The sequence below is a fragment of the Vigna umbellata genome, chromosome 3, assembly GCF_029865625.1.
Source record: "Vigna umbellata cultivar VRB3 chromosome 3, Vumbellata_1.0, whole genome shotgun sequence".
Taxonomy (NCBI): Eukaryota; Viridiplantae; Streptophyta; class Magnoliopsida; order Fabales; family Fabaceae; genus Vigna; species Vigna umbellata.
Window position 1 is genome coordinate 841,046 of NC_142167.1, and position 14,707 is coordinate 855,752.

At 32.6% G+C, this 14,707-nt stretch overlaps 1 protein-coding gene across 4 annotated transcripts; it reads left to right on the top strand.

Annotated features, from left to right (window-relative positions):
* On the top strand, positions 1-10,854 carry LOC124846239 (membrane-bound O-acyltransferase gup1-like). 4 transcript variants are annotated; one of them, XM_088109897.1, is made up of 21 exons: positions 1-513; positions 889-1,023; positions 1,350-1,412; positions 3,049-3,107; positions 3,213-3,394; positions 3,490-3,538; positions 4,473-4,576; positions 4,663-4,727; positions 5,110-5,180; positions 5,730-5,789; positions 5,947-6,060; positions 8,420-8,544; positions 8,643-8,694; positions 8,864-8,926; positions 9,009-9,118; positions 9,197-9,289; positions 9,390-9,471; positions 9,563-9,640; positions 10,238-10,313; positions 10,394-10,443; positions 10,545-10,854. In XM_088109897.1, the coding sequence occupies exons 2-21, from the start codon at positions 957-959 to the stop codon at positions 10,584-10,586; spliced, it is 1,605 nt and encodes a 534-aa protein (XP_087966023.1). In that variant the 5' UTR covers positions 1-513; positions 889-956; the 3' UTR covers positions 10,587-10,854. The 4 variants fall into 4 exon arrangements, with proteins under 4 accessions (XP_087966023.1, XP_047179415.1, XP_087966021.1 ...); XM_047323459.2 differs by lacking the exon at positions 889-1,023 and adding an exon at positions 2,763-2,937; XM_088109895.1 differs by lacking the exon at positions 1-513 and adding an exon at positions 2,763-2,937 and having other exon boundaries at positions 945-1,023.
* The last annotated feature ends 3,853 nt before the right edge of the window (positions 10,855-14,707 follow it).

Here is a 14,707-nt window from a genome sequence, read left to right on the forward strand (position 1 = left end):
ACGTGCAACCCTCACTCCCTCGTCACGGTCACGATCACGATCACAACAAGAAGCGGAGCTAAAATCCCTTACCGCCGTCGAGCCCACCGCCGTCGAGCCCAACGCCGTTGAGAACCACTCCCGGAAGCTAAATCCCTTACTGCCGCAAGTAATCCATAACTCTATTCTCACACAAAATTCGTTCTCACCACCACCCGTTGTTCTGACCTTAGCTTCCCTCTCCCTCTTTCACAACAAGTTTGAGTTATTCTCACAACCTAACTCTCCGCCATAAACTTATTCATGCCACCATAGAGAATTGGTCACCCTAACTCTCCGAATCGTGCCACGAAATCGCTATTCTACTCGTTTTGAATCATGGTCTCGAAGATATTTTGAATTTAAATTTCCAAGACCGCCAATTCTAACCTCGTTGTGATCATCAAGCTCGTCATGATCGACAAGCTCATCGCCATCCATGTTCGTTGCTACCCTTATAGTTGTCACATTCAAACGCTGCCTCCAATAGCTAAGGTAACACTTATATACTTCGATTAAAATAGTTCTTTCACAAGTTAGGGTTTATGGCTTCTCAATTGGGGTTTATGGTTTAAAATACCTTCAATTTTTGAATTTGGTATATCCTCATCAGTCAAATCCCTGATAACAGTAGTTATATGATTTATTTCCTTGTTTTAGTGATTATTTGTCTCGTGCAATTTATGTTAATGATTTGTAGTTATATGAATTATTCCTATGTTTAAGTTCTAATCACTTGATGAAAGATTGTCATGTTTATTTATGTTTATGAATGCAATCCCAATTCTCCAACAATATTCACCATACGTGAGTATAAGGTTTCAATTGCGGCAATTTAATGGTTATCGTACCTGATTTGATTTATTTAAGGGAAAGTTCGAAACGCTGAAAGAGGTATGAGTGGATAAAGGCATTGGGGTAATGTCCGTGGATATCAGATGAGAGAGCTTTTAGTGTCACTTCGGGTGGAGGAAATTCCGATAAAGGACTTGTGGGAAGAGAAATGTAAGTGTGTGTGGGAAGGAAATCTAAGTTTTTATTTAAGGAGACATGTAGATCAACAATTCTTTTGTTGTACTGTGCTTTGTTCTCCTTGATGAAAATGTTATAAGGACCAAATGATTGTCTTTATATGCCCTTTTGGTCTATTGTTTACTTTTTGCACCAGTGCTTCAGTTTGATTATGTCTTTGATTGGAACATTTTGAAATACACCAATCTCAAAGTGCCCCTGCCCTTACTCCTGCCATTGTATGTGATAGCATGCTATCTCATTGTATTAGCTTATGGATTGTTGAGATTAAGTTAATTCAGTGGAAGTAACTCTTGCAGGGTCCGCTATTCGACCAAACTCAGACGTGCCACCAGCAGCTGCAAATGTTGATGGACAGTTAGGTATGATTTGTTCTTTCGGTTCTGTGTCTCTGATCTATCATTTATTTACCTTGATTGAGATGTTTACAGGCAACCTGTACAGTTTGGTAGTCATGTTCTTTCCCTTTTTAGGTAGTGACAAACACTCGAAAGAAATGATGTAAAATATATTGGTATAACTTAAAGTTAGTATTAAAAAAAAGTTAAGAATATTTTGGAATTAAAAACTCCTAGTACCACTAATACTTGAAGACTAATGAATATAGTCCTTCCAGAACTTGAAGAGCTCAATCTGCAATATAGTCTAAGGTCAGTTGCTTTATTCCTCTTAATAGTATGACTTCATAGTACAAGGAGGTTACTATATCTTATTTTTTGGGCCTATACCCTGTGGCTAGTGTCACTATGCTGTTCAATTCATAGTCTAAGTAGGTTGCTTTTTGTGTGTTTTCTTACCACAAGGTGTAATCATCATGCTTTGTGGTCTTCGATGGAAAAAATTAATAAAAAAAAGGAGGGTTGATCGTAATAGATCTTGTCGTCCCCAAAGAATGAACAACACTTCTTACTTCTCATCGAACCTTGAACCTCTTCTCTATTCTCGGTCAAGTAGTTGAAGACTTCTTACTTCAATTTTCATATCCAATTTCTTAAATGTATATAAATTATTGAAATTTCTTTAATCAGTATTGAATATAGTGAAAACTATGTATAAGAGTAATCTTCCCTTGTGTAGGAAATACACATAGGGTATTGTATTTATAATAAAGGAAATATGGGCGGTTAAGAAGTGGACTTTAAGCCTAACTCAACCCCACAAAACCGGCTTGTAAGGTGAGGTTTACACCCACTTATATATTATAAATTGACCTTATTTTTAGTCGATGTGGGACTTCCAACACCACCCCCCCTCTCATGCCGAGATATAGACATCATCTTGAGCATGGGACTAGAATTAATGAGTGGTGAGCGTGAGACTAGAATTAATGAGTGGTTCGATAATGGCCCAATAGCGGGTGGAACAACATGCCCAACAAACATCAAATATCGCTAGGATAGGCTCTAACCATAGCTCTGATACCATGTTAAGAAGTGAATTTTAAGCCTAACTCAACCCCACAAAATCGAGTTGTAAAGTGAGGTTTACACTCACTTATAAATTATAAAATGACTTTATCTCTAGTCAATGTGGGACTTCCAACATGAGCTAAGTCCAAACTATAAATAAAGAATAATAATAATGGAATCGAAGATAAAAGATAAAGAGATAAGATATCTATCTAAGATATCTAATAATCAACAAAGTTACTTAATTTTATTTTCACACAAAAAGTGGAAGTAATTTGCAAAATTGTCTTATTGCCAAAACAGGGTAACCCAAACTTGCTGGTGTTGAGGTGCTAATTAGAGGTCAATTTGCAAATGGATACACTTGCTAATTCCAGTAAAAGTGGGAACTGGAAGCGGAAAGAATTGTGGTTTCTTGTGATTTATGCAATCGTTTTCTATGTTATCATCATCAACCGTTCACTTCAACTCTCTCGTGGTATATATTTTAGACATTTTCAACTCTATAATATTGTTTCAGTAATTTTGTTTACCTATACTACTTGCTTAGTTGCTGTGCATTGAGTGCTTTGGGTTTTGTTTTTCACAGATTATTACAAACAGTTGTCAGGTTTACGCCCGGGTTGGCTCTTAGCTAACCACCTCAATGTATGATCCTGCTCTTTTTGGTCATTATGATAATTTTGTCTGGTGTAAGTATTTCGGTAGATGGTCATGTTGCTTGCTGATCAAACGCACATGTTTTGTGTAAAGGATGTTTCAGATGCTCAGTGGAGGAATTTTCGAGGAAATATACCTGTTCTTACTCTTGTCTTTGGAATTTTCACTCTTCTTGCCTACTTGATGAAGGCTTTATTTGATTTAAGAGTTAGAGGAATGTCCATTGCGTGGCTTTTATTTTCTTTGGCCTACTTGTCATATCTTCATGGAGCATGGTAGGGTGCACCATTTAATTTGATGTTGTTCTTTCTTCCATTGTTGTTATTCCTTACCTTCTTCATTCTGACTCTTGAGTTTGTTTCATTTGCAGCATTGCTTTTATCCTATCAATAGCTACTGGTAATTTTATTCTTGTAAAGGTGTGTGTAATGGACGTTGCAATATATCTAGTTCAAAACCTGTAACGTTGTTGATTTTGAATTTTTAATCGCCTACTTAAAGTTATCAACATGTCATAGCACTTTTTTTTTCATTAAAACTAGTTTACCTCAGGCTGCTTTGTTTTAATTTGCATGTCATATTTGCAAAATGTAATAAAAAGACTTCTATATTTGATTTCTTGTATTGCTCATAGGAATGATACTCCTCCACTTGAATTAATTAAGATTTTATTTTGTTTATTTATTTCTTGCTAACTCTAGAATTTCCGAAACCTAGTACTCTTTAGTGAGAATGGTGTTGCCATGAGTGATGGATTATTTAAATCAATACCTTCTACCAAACAAGAATTGTATATTAAAAGTTATTACATCAAAAGCCTGTAGCAAATATTGTCAGCAAGCTTCTGAAGACAACTCTGAAGAGTGCAGTCTCCTAAGTTTTGTATAGTGAGAGACTTGTGATTGTGTGAGAAATGTCTTTCCGATGGAGGATATGGACATGTTTTTGGAGGAGTGGGGTTGGGTAGGTTTGGGCTTGAAACTCCAACAAATTTATTTCAAGAAGAAGGACATCCAAAAGGAAAAAGTTGAAGTTTTGGAGGCCAGACAATTGTTTTTTTGGCTTGGAAAATATTTCCTTGCATCCATAACTGTAATAATAGATCACAATATGAAAAATCGACTAAGACACAACTCTGGTCCTGGATATTTATTGACAGGTTGTAATAGTATTTACTTATCCTAACAACTTTTGATGCTTTGACCATATTTTTATTGATGTTTAAGAAACCGTTACTAAAATCTGTTTGTTCCTGAACATATAATGCTTTGGTCAATAATTGTGTTGTTGCACTCAATACCATATTTATAACTTTTCTGTAGTTATCATGTAAGACTAATTCTGTTTGAGCAGATATTTGCACAGAAGGAGTACTTTCCACTTATAGTTTGGAGTTACAACATTTTGTTTCTTCTCTGTAATCGGATTTATGAAGGATATTCATTCTCTATATTTGGGTAAGAGGCATAGTATTTGTTGCATTGTTACATTGTTTTGTAGGAGTAATTCCATTTTGACTTAAGATTATGAATTTACGCTGCAGGCAACAATGGGCATTTTTGGACAATTACCGGGGCAGCTTTAGGTGGCACATATGCTTCAACTTTGGTATTTTTTCATTATTTAATTGACTTCCTATTGTACCGTATAAAGTCAAAATAGTACATTGATATGTGATTCTTACAATTATTGGTCCCATGATTCACGCGTATTGGGTTGTTTCCCATCCATCACTGCATTAAACATAAAATTATGCCAATTCAATCATTCCTAACTTTTTAAATGTTGTCATGTTACGCAGATTTGTTATTTATAGCACTTATGGATCAGAATATTAAAATTTGGTGACCTAAATTCTATTTTTGATTTGCATTTTATGTATTATATTTGCACATCTCTGTGTTCTCATTTTGCATACTATTATGTAATGTAACATCATGGGTAACTTAATATATGTTTCTTTATATTTAAGCTTAGATGTTTGTGGCAGTTGTTTTGCGCATGATAAGCTTTGGATTCGATTATCAATGGATAAATCAAGATTCTCATTTTGATCATGAGGTATTTCTTTCTTTCTGAAAATAGTGCCTTTGTTTTGAATATAAGATTCCGTTGTGCAGCCTCACTCGAAATTTAATATGTTTTCAGGAATGATAATATATTATAATGCTGGGGATAAATTATTGTGACTAAAATTCTTGATGTTACTTCAAAAGACATAAATGTACAAGATTATTATTCAAATAATTTTCTTCTTGAATGCTTCACTTCACTAGTGCATAAAACCAGACTACTTTGATTAGGTTGTAGGTTTGGTATATATATATATATATATATATATATATACACACACACACACACACAGAGATTAGAATATGGACTGGGAACAGCCTTGTTCAGTTAATTTCCTAGGTAAAACCTATTATGTTACCATCTTCATGTTTCTTGGTTGGTTGATTTTGACATTTTCTGAACCATTGCTTGAAACATTCCAGCTAGCAATACTCATGTCTAGCGTACATTGTTAATTAATTATGTAGCCTTATGATTTTGGGTATCAATATGATTAATAAATATTTTTTCCATTGTGTAATTCTTTGATTATTGCAGAAGCATTATCAACGTTGTCATATTTGTAAATCCGGAAAATCTTGCTATCAAGTTTTACAGGTTAGGATAGGTGCTTGTTAAAAGCACAAGGTGAAATTTATCATAGTTGCTGAGTTATGTTTTTTGCTTTTTCTTTCCATATGTTTTTATGTAGTTATAATTTCTATAGGCCCTGTGAACTCATGTTTTCCAGTTCTAATTTTAATAACATTATCAGGAGAGAAGTCTGCCAAATGACAGGTTTGGATATATAACGTACCTTTGTTATTTGGTATATGCGCCACTTTACATCGCTGGTCCAATACTGAGCTTCAATGCTTTTGCCTCACAGGTTTGTGATTGCAAGTTATTTTGATGGTTTAAGCTTCACTATTGACTTCCATTACATTGTGTATAGTTGTGGTCTTTGTGAAACCTATATTTAAGAAATGAACCATCATGTTGTTATTTTCAAAAGGAGATATATATGCAAGATGTAAAATAAACCATATTTGTAGTCATTGCTTAGAAATTAGATGGTATAACACAAAAGGATTCAAGTAGGGTGGATGCTTGTAGCGAAAGGAAAACTTTTACCATACATGGAGAAGCTTAGCCAAATAGGACTATGCTAGAAAGAATAAATGCATTAGAGAAAAGTATGGGTAGCTCTTATTATATATATTAGAAAGTGGACTTTAAATCTAACTCAACTTTAGAAAATCAGTTTGCAATGTGAGATTTGTACCCATTTATATACTATAATTTGGTCACATAGTTAATGTGGGATCTTCTACACACTTTCGTATACACATCTCTAGTGTGTGACTAGATATTTGTAAGTAGTTTGATAGTAGCTCAATAGTAGGAAACATGATAAGCCCAACAAAATTGTGTAGGATAGGTTCAAATACTATATTAAAATGTGGGTACAAATCATACCTCACAAACTTTTTAAGTTTGTAAGTAGTTTGATAGTAGCTCAATAGTAGGAAACATGATAAGCCCAACAAACCTCTGTAGGATAGGTTCAAATACTATCTTAAGATGTGGCTACAAATCATACCTCACAAACTTTTTAAGTTTGAGGTAAGATTTTCACCCAGTTGTAAACTGTGATTTAATTATATTTCTACTTGGTGTTGAATCTTCAATACACCCCTTCACATTGAGGACTGGATATGTGGGACTATATATGGAGGGGGTCTGATAGTGGGCAACATACTAGGCCTAACAAACTTTGTTAGGGTAGACTCTCATACCATCTTAAAAATTGGACTTTAAACTTAACTCAACTTGGTTGTAAGGTGAGATTGACATTCATATGTCATATAATTGATCATATCTCAGTTGATATGAGATTTCCAACATTAGAAAATAATGCTAGTTTTTCATCATAGGTGATTTGGGCATGTGTTGAGAACAATGGTTGAATACCTGTTGAGAAGAGTTATTCAGTTGGAGGCCATCCCTGTCCATAGAAGCTTAGGGGGGGACGGATAGGGAGAGAGAATCATAATCAACAAAAATTCACTGAGAAGGGGGATCTGATTATTATTTTCAATTCAAGTAGTAGGAAGTAACCGTCTCTGGTTGTGTGTTTCCAGGAGCAATAGCCATTATAAAGATTAGCTTTCATTCAACAAATGCCACAACCGAATCTTTCATAATGATCCTCCCCCTCACGCTCCATGGGTCCCACCTGCGTGAATTGATAGTGTACCTTGAACTTATCATTCTCTTTGTGTAGCACGACTCCAGAACTTATATCATTAGCTTTGGGACTTGTGTGAACCTTCCTCACCTATGACAATTGATAGAGTGGTTATTCCATTGTACTACTACTAAAGCTGCTGCTTGTGTATGAGAAGATGTCTTCTAACACTATATTACTATGAAAAGTGGGGCAGACATTGTGGTGTCCAGGGCTCTTTTCAGCTTAGAAGCAAAAACACCCTGTTTAGTGAAGACTTGAAAAGGACCAAAGTTCCTTGCAGCAAGTTTAGGATTTGATCAATGCCTGCATGAGGTATATACTTGATATATAGACGCGACATTTGATGTGAAACTTTTCTGATTGTCAGTGAAGATCAACAATCTTCCTCATCAAGTCTTATGCCATGTAAAAACTTCTGCTCTCAATCAACCATAGGCAGGTTGTTTCACTTCTGTTTCACCTGGAATACATTGTATGATTGTTGGTAATCTCCTGTCATAAGCCACCTCAGAGGTCGTGCTAGTGTAAACTTGGTAAGAAGTATTGTACCAATTCTCTGGTTTGTACAAAAGCAAAAGGGAACAAATAAGCTTCAAGGCTAAGAGTTATTGCTTTGTTAATTTAAATGATCAACTTGCAAATATCTCCACTGAGTCATTAAGAGTTCCTTGAATTAGTTATATATGCAACAAGCTTATGCATATTATTTATATGCTCTAAAGGGTGACTAATGTAAATAAGGTGATTATGGGGTTTATTTAGTGTTATATCTTAAACCATAATTATTCAAGCATTGTAACCGTAAATCCTTGTCTTTATGACTCAGTACATATAATATTATCTGTTGTTTAATTGAAACTTACAAAGTCCATCTGCCCCATTTTATCTCTAACAATTCCTGAATGTTTCTCGTATCACTGACTAGTGTCAAGTGCTTTTGAATGGTTGCTCGAGTTTATGTTTTTGTTGATGATACTGTTCTAATTTTTTGTAGCTAGACGTTCCTCAAAACACCATTTCGGTTAGAAATGTGACACTCAATGGTTTTCGCTGGATATTGAGTATTATCCTCATGGAATTAATGACTCATTTATTCAACTATAATGCCTTCGCTAATAGGTGAGAACTTCAGTATTCAGGAAAAAACCTCAGGTTATATTTAATTTTTAATCCAATTTTATTGTTTGGTTGCTAAAATAATTTCTTAAATTAATTAGTGATTTGTGGAAGCACTTATCGCCTATGGACGTGTTCATCATTGGATATGGTGTAAGAGAATACACATTCATCAATTAAGTGTTTTACCAGGCCTAATGACGCACCATATCACATAGCCAACCTCAATTAGTGGGATAAGGCTTAGTGGTTGTTGTTTCATCATAACAATTAAATTAGATCAGCATGTTTCCTTCTAAATCTTACTATTTATTTGTTCCAGGTATTAAACTTCATGTGGCTAAAATTTTTATTGATCTGGCGCTTTTTCCGATTTTGGTCACTGGTAGGTTAGTTGCTCGATAAGCATTTGGCATAAATGTCCACATACATATTTGAAAAAAGTCATTTTGAGCTATTCATTGTAGATAAATGGAATTGAGGTTCCGGAGAACATGCCAAAATGCATTAATAATTGCCACAACTTGGAAGGCTTCTGGAAAAATTGGCACGCTTCCTTCAACAAGTGGCTTGTGAGGTGCAATAAATTCTTTTTCCTGGATTTTGCACTTTTGTTTTCCCAAATAGCTTAAATTTTGATTGGCAAGAAGTTCAGGTATATTTACATTCCTCTTGGGGGATCTAAGAAAAAGCTACTAAATGTGTGGGTTATATTCACATTTGTTGCAATCTGGCATGATTTAGAGTGGTAAGTTCCCTTTATTGTTGAAGTTCAATATTTTCTACCTGTAGAAGTTGCACAGTTTTTTATCTGATGTTTTATGCTTGATTATTCTTATGGACCTTAGGAAGCTTCTTTCATGGGCATGGTTGACGTGTATATTCTTCATCCCTGAGTTAGTTTTTAAATCAGCAGCAAAAGCTTTTCAGGCATGCTCATACACAATTTTCTACTATTAAAATTTTCATTGATCTGTAGTTGTAATTTGCTGTCTAACATGGAGGTATATTTGATTATCAGGCTCAAAGTTCTTTTGGAGTATGCATATTTCGTGAACTCAGTGCTGTTGCTGGGGCAATCACAATTACTTGCCTCATGGTTTGTCCTTGACTAGCCCAGGAGATTTATGAATATCGTAATCTTTAGTTATTATACTTTTATGTAACATCCTCATCAATGTTTTGGCATCTGACTGGCTACCTGAGAAAGTATAAGAAGGACTTTTCAAGGGGCCAGTTAATGATGCAACAAGTAATCTGATTGAACCAAATGACCCAGTACAAGGCCTTTTATACAACAAAGTTGACGTTCAATTTCCCACATAATATAGATTGGAACCAATTACACTCAAGTTTAACTTTTTTTTACATCACCAAAATTGAGCCTTAGTCAAGTTTATATATGGTGCTACAGATATATATATATATATATATATATATATATATATATATATATATATATATATATATATATATATATATATATATATATATCAGAGTGAGTCTAAAATTTATGTCCCAGGTCCTGCTCGTTGCTCTGTACACTGAACCATATCAAGAGACTTTTTTCCATGTGGATGGTTAATGAAAAATGAATAGAAATTATTATTTCTGTTATCTAGAAACTCTTGTATTTAGTTTGTAAAACAAATATATAATCCATATATGGTTTAAATACCATGACATTTCTTGACAGGTGGCTAATCTGGTTGGGTTTGTGGTTGGACCGGGAGGCATTAACTGGCTGCTTTCTTCTTTCCTTCAGAAGGAAGGTATACCAAATATCCTGAGCCTTTTAACTTAATTGCAGTAAAATACAATGAAAAATTGATTGGGAAATTCCATGACTCAGGTTTGCCTGTCCTTGGCGGCATGCTTGTGACATTTTACGTTGGAACAAAGGTTTGAGATGTTCAGCATTCACTTTTATGTATTCATTCCTTTGAAAAAATTTCTTCTCCCTTTCAAATTTTATTTAATAATATTCTGCCTGATATTTGCAGATTATGTTCCACATTGACGAGGCAAAGCAAAGATTGCCCTGAACTGGGACAATTACTTTTGACCATGTGAAAATATTCACTCATTTTTAGTCCATATATGGTTTAAACATGAATGTTATATTTTTTAATTGAATTATATTAAATTAGAGTTGAATTAATAAAATTAAGAAAGAAAATGTATTTTCATGGAAATGTTAAAATCCAAGAAAGATAAGTGTCATACATGCATTTAATTGTACGTTTATATTTTTTACTACAAAGTTACTAAAGTCCTGACAGAATAATCGTTGTAATAGAGATTATTTTTTTTAAGTCTTACATGTCACAATAGTTGTTTCCTCTACAATAATTATATCAAGACTATATGTATATAACTAGGTATAAACTGTTAAGGTGCTTTCGTTTGAGTTTAGCTGTCAAAATGAACTAATCTGTTTTGGGTTGAGACAGAGCCAAGTGCATACCGAATCAAATTAGGAAAATTATAGGATGCATAGAGTACAATTATTGCTACAAATTTTATTCTCTTCTAATGAATATACATGGATCCTGAGACATTCCATAGCATGTACATCAACCAAAAATATGATTTAGAGTTGCAGCCAGTCGAACTCCTTCTTGAGCTAATCGCAAACTGATAGAAAATAATCGTCTGCAGAGTATTATTTCAGATATTGTGAGATACTCTGTAAAAGTGAATGAAACCTCCACTTCACTGTTAACTCACACAGGGCTAACTTTTTAAGAACAGAGAAAACTGCAAGTCTTTGCAATCTTATTCATCAATGTATAAAGGATTCAAGTTTATAGGTTTAGCTCTATAATTGATAAATAAAAAATGAGCAACTACTCGAACCAATAGCATGAACATAGAAACACCCTAAACGTGCGTGACAGAAACAATTTATTTAAAAGAAAAAGACTGCAAAGAATAACTGCTTAATCTGGAAATACAGTCAACATTTCCTCCCTTAAACTGTATGCTCCTTGCAACAGTTTATCTTTGGTTCTTCAAGCATGCCCAATGCATTATATTTGTGAGTTGTCCTTTTGTGATGCCTTAATCTAACTTTATAACAACATCATTGCATAAATCTCTAAAGAAATAAAATCTCACGTAAATACGTTTATTTCTTCCATGCAAGATTGGGTTTTTGAATAACTTAATGGTAGAAGCATTGTCACAAAATAGTACAGTAGCTCTTTCCTTCTTGGCAACGTTCCAGTTCTAAAATTCTTCTTAACAGAACACATTACAAACACAAAAAAGTTGCTATGAACTCTATTTCAATTGTGGATAAACTTATTATTGGTTGTTTCTTTTATGTCCAAGAAATCACATCTTCCTCTTAGGTTGAAAAACATCATACGATATAGGTTTGAGGTAAAGTAAAGATAGTGTTTAATGATATTTTATGAGCATGTTCTCTTTTTCTCTATCTCCTTTATGTTGCAGCATGACAATGTTTCATTAATCTTTCATTTAAATGTGACTTGTACACTTTTTAATGCAAAGTTTGAGGAAACATTATAAGAATATCTTCTTATCTCTCAATATCTTTTTATCCTTCGTGTAACCTTTCTGAATAAAATTTTAGCATTAACATTACCTGCACAAATAACAAGAACAAAGCATGCAAACATAAAGACATTTTTTCTTTTAACATTAAATATTTTAAACGTTTATGATCGTTAATCATGTTACGTGTTCAAAACATTTTGTTACATGTTAGCACGTTTTGATAAATGCATTGTTTGAAGGCAAAACATTTGGTATGTTATGATATGATCTTTTAAGTCTTTTGTTTCATAACATCATCTAAGCTTGAGTATATCGTTTATTGATACTCAACATAGCTTGATGTTCAGATGCCTTATTGCTTTGTTCAAGTGCTATGTTGATTAGATTCTCTGTTAGGAGTTCTATATTATTTGATGCTTTATATGTCTTATGCCCTTGACATGTTTGAGATATCAGATAATTATATATATTTTTTGATGATGTTTAGCGCGTTACCCTGATATCCTAGACAACACATTCTATCAAACGCTTGGTGACTTTCCACATTTGTATGTTGAATTTTAAGCATTAACGTTGAGCTCAAGGTTTACATAGATTATGTTTTTATTGTATTAGATGTTGCTTTCATTTACTTCAAGCATTGTATTCCTTATGTTTATCTTCTTTGATATCTTAGATATATTGGTATATCTGACAAAGACATGTTTTATCTAGTATTATCCTTCAGAACATGTCATCATTGAGTATTATATTTTATAATTAATATTTCGTTAAGTGTTGTTTTTTAAACTTCAAAACATGAGTTGCTTGACAGTCTAGTTTCTCTAGACGATATTGTCTCAACATCTAACTTGTTGTACTAAGCTTTAAGAGCTTGTGTAAGGTCATATAGAGACTTTTTTAGTTTGTATACATGATGTTCACGTCCTTGAAAGACATAACTATGATTCGTGGAATTTAATTGGCTTAATACCCTATTTTGTCCCCAGTTTCGCTCGACAATGTCAAATTAGTCCATCCTTTAAAACGTGCGTCAATTACGTCCCTACTTAATAAAATTTATATCAATGAAATCCTTTCCGTTAAATCCGTACAAACGGCGTTAATTATTTTTCTCTCTCTTGTATTAACGCCGTTTGTACGAATTTAACGGAAGGGATTTCATTGATATAAATTTTATTAAGTAGGGACGTAATTGATGCACGTTTTAAAGGATGAACTAATTTGACATTATCGAGCGAAACTAGAGACAAAATAGGGTATTAAACCAATTTAATTTAGTCTCACATCGCTTAGTACGGTGATATGTTGTTCTCCATTTTGTTATATAAACAACCCTTTGTAAAGCTTGAAATACATTGAAATACAAATACTTCCTAATGTAGTAATGGACGTATAAGTCCTGTTTGTTTGAAAAATCCAAATAAATTCTTATTTGTTACAATTAAGTTCATTAGTTTTTAAAAGTATTTAATTAAGCCATTTTTGTTATATTAGCATTAATGTTGTGTCCGTATATGACACATGTCAACTTGTAATATTTTTAATTTTTAAAATTTGTTTCAAATATTTTTTGATTTTTTTTCCAAGTTTGTGTTAAGTCATTGTCATGCATGTTATAGTGTTACATGACAATTCAATCTATTTTCTATAATTGAAATTTTGACTCCATTTTATACTAATTTTTTAATGAAACAAGTTTGTTCTTTACCAAAATAAAACAAATTAATAATTAATCTTACATATTATATATATATATATATATATATATATATATTAAAATAATATTTTTTAGATTTTTATATAATATATATATATATATATATATATATATATATATATATATATATATATATATATATATATATTAAAAATCCTATTTTAAACTTATATTTTTTTAATATAAAATAAGATTATAATTTTAAAAATTTAATATTTAAAATAATTTCAAAAAATGTATTTTACTTGATTAGCTTATTTATAAATTTAGTGAGACAAATATATTTATATATTTTAAGTTAATGTATAATAAATTTAAAATGTCATTGTCACATATTATGTGTCAGGTGACACAGCAATACATAGAGGCTGACATATGATAAAAAAATTAAAAGAAAAAAAAAATTTAAAATCCGTATAAGATGTGTATGTATACAATATTAATACCAATTTAATAAAAATGAATTAGTAGAATATTTTTAGAAATTAAAGAATTTAATTACTCATATAAGAATTACATATTTAATTGAGTTAATATTAAAAACAATTCCATTCTAGTAGGAGAAGCAGAAACTCTCGTGACAGTATTCTTTGCCATTAGATTCTTCTCTCAATCTATAGACACTGTTACGTTACTACTTTACATCATCATTGTTACTACTCTACATCATGTATTTTTCTAATGAAAAAAAAAGGAAGTGAAAAAAAAAAACGAAGTGAAAAAAAGACGAGAGTGCAGAGAACCATGGCGAGGGATCAGCAACTAAATATTTGTTTGGTCAGAATGTGAGGAAATAAAATTGAAATTTTAATGGATTTAGAAAGGACAAAAGGGTTATTTAAAACTCTGAAATAATGTCATCATTACCCACTAAAACAACGTCGTTTTATCATTTTTATTCAACTTATCTTTTCTTATTTC

Bases quoted from the DNA above. Each gene is read 5' to 3' on its own strand.
- LOC124846239 (XM_088109897.1), top strand. From the start codon at position 957: ATGAGAGAGCTTTTAGTGTCACTTCGGGTGGAGGAAATTCCGATAAAG. The intron at 1,413-3,048 runs GTATGATTTGTT...TGTTTTTCACAG, and splicing joins AAATGTTGATGGACAGTTAG to ATTATTACAAACAGTTGTCA. The intron at 10,314-10,393 runs GTATACCAAATA...TCCATGACTCAG, and splicing joins TTCTTTCCTTCAGAAGGAAG to GTTTGCCTGTCCTTGGCGGC.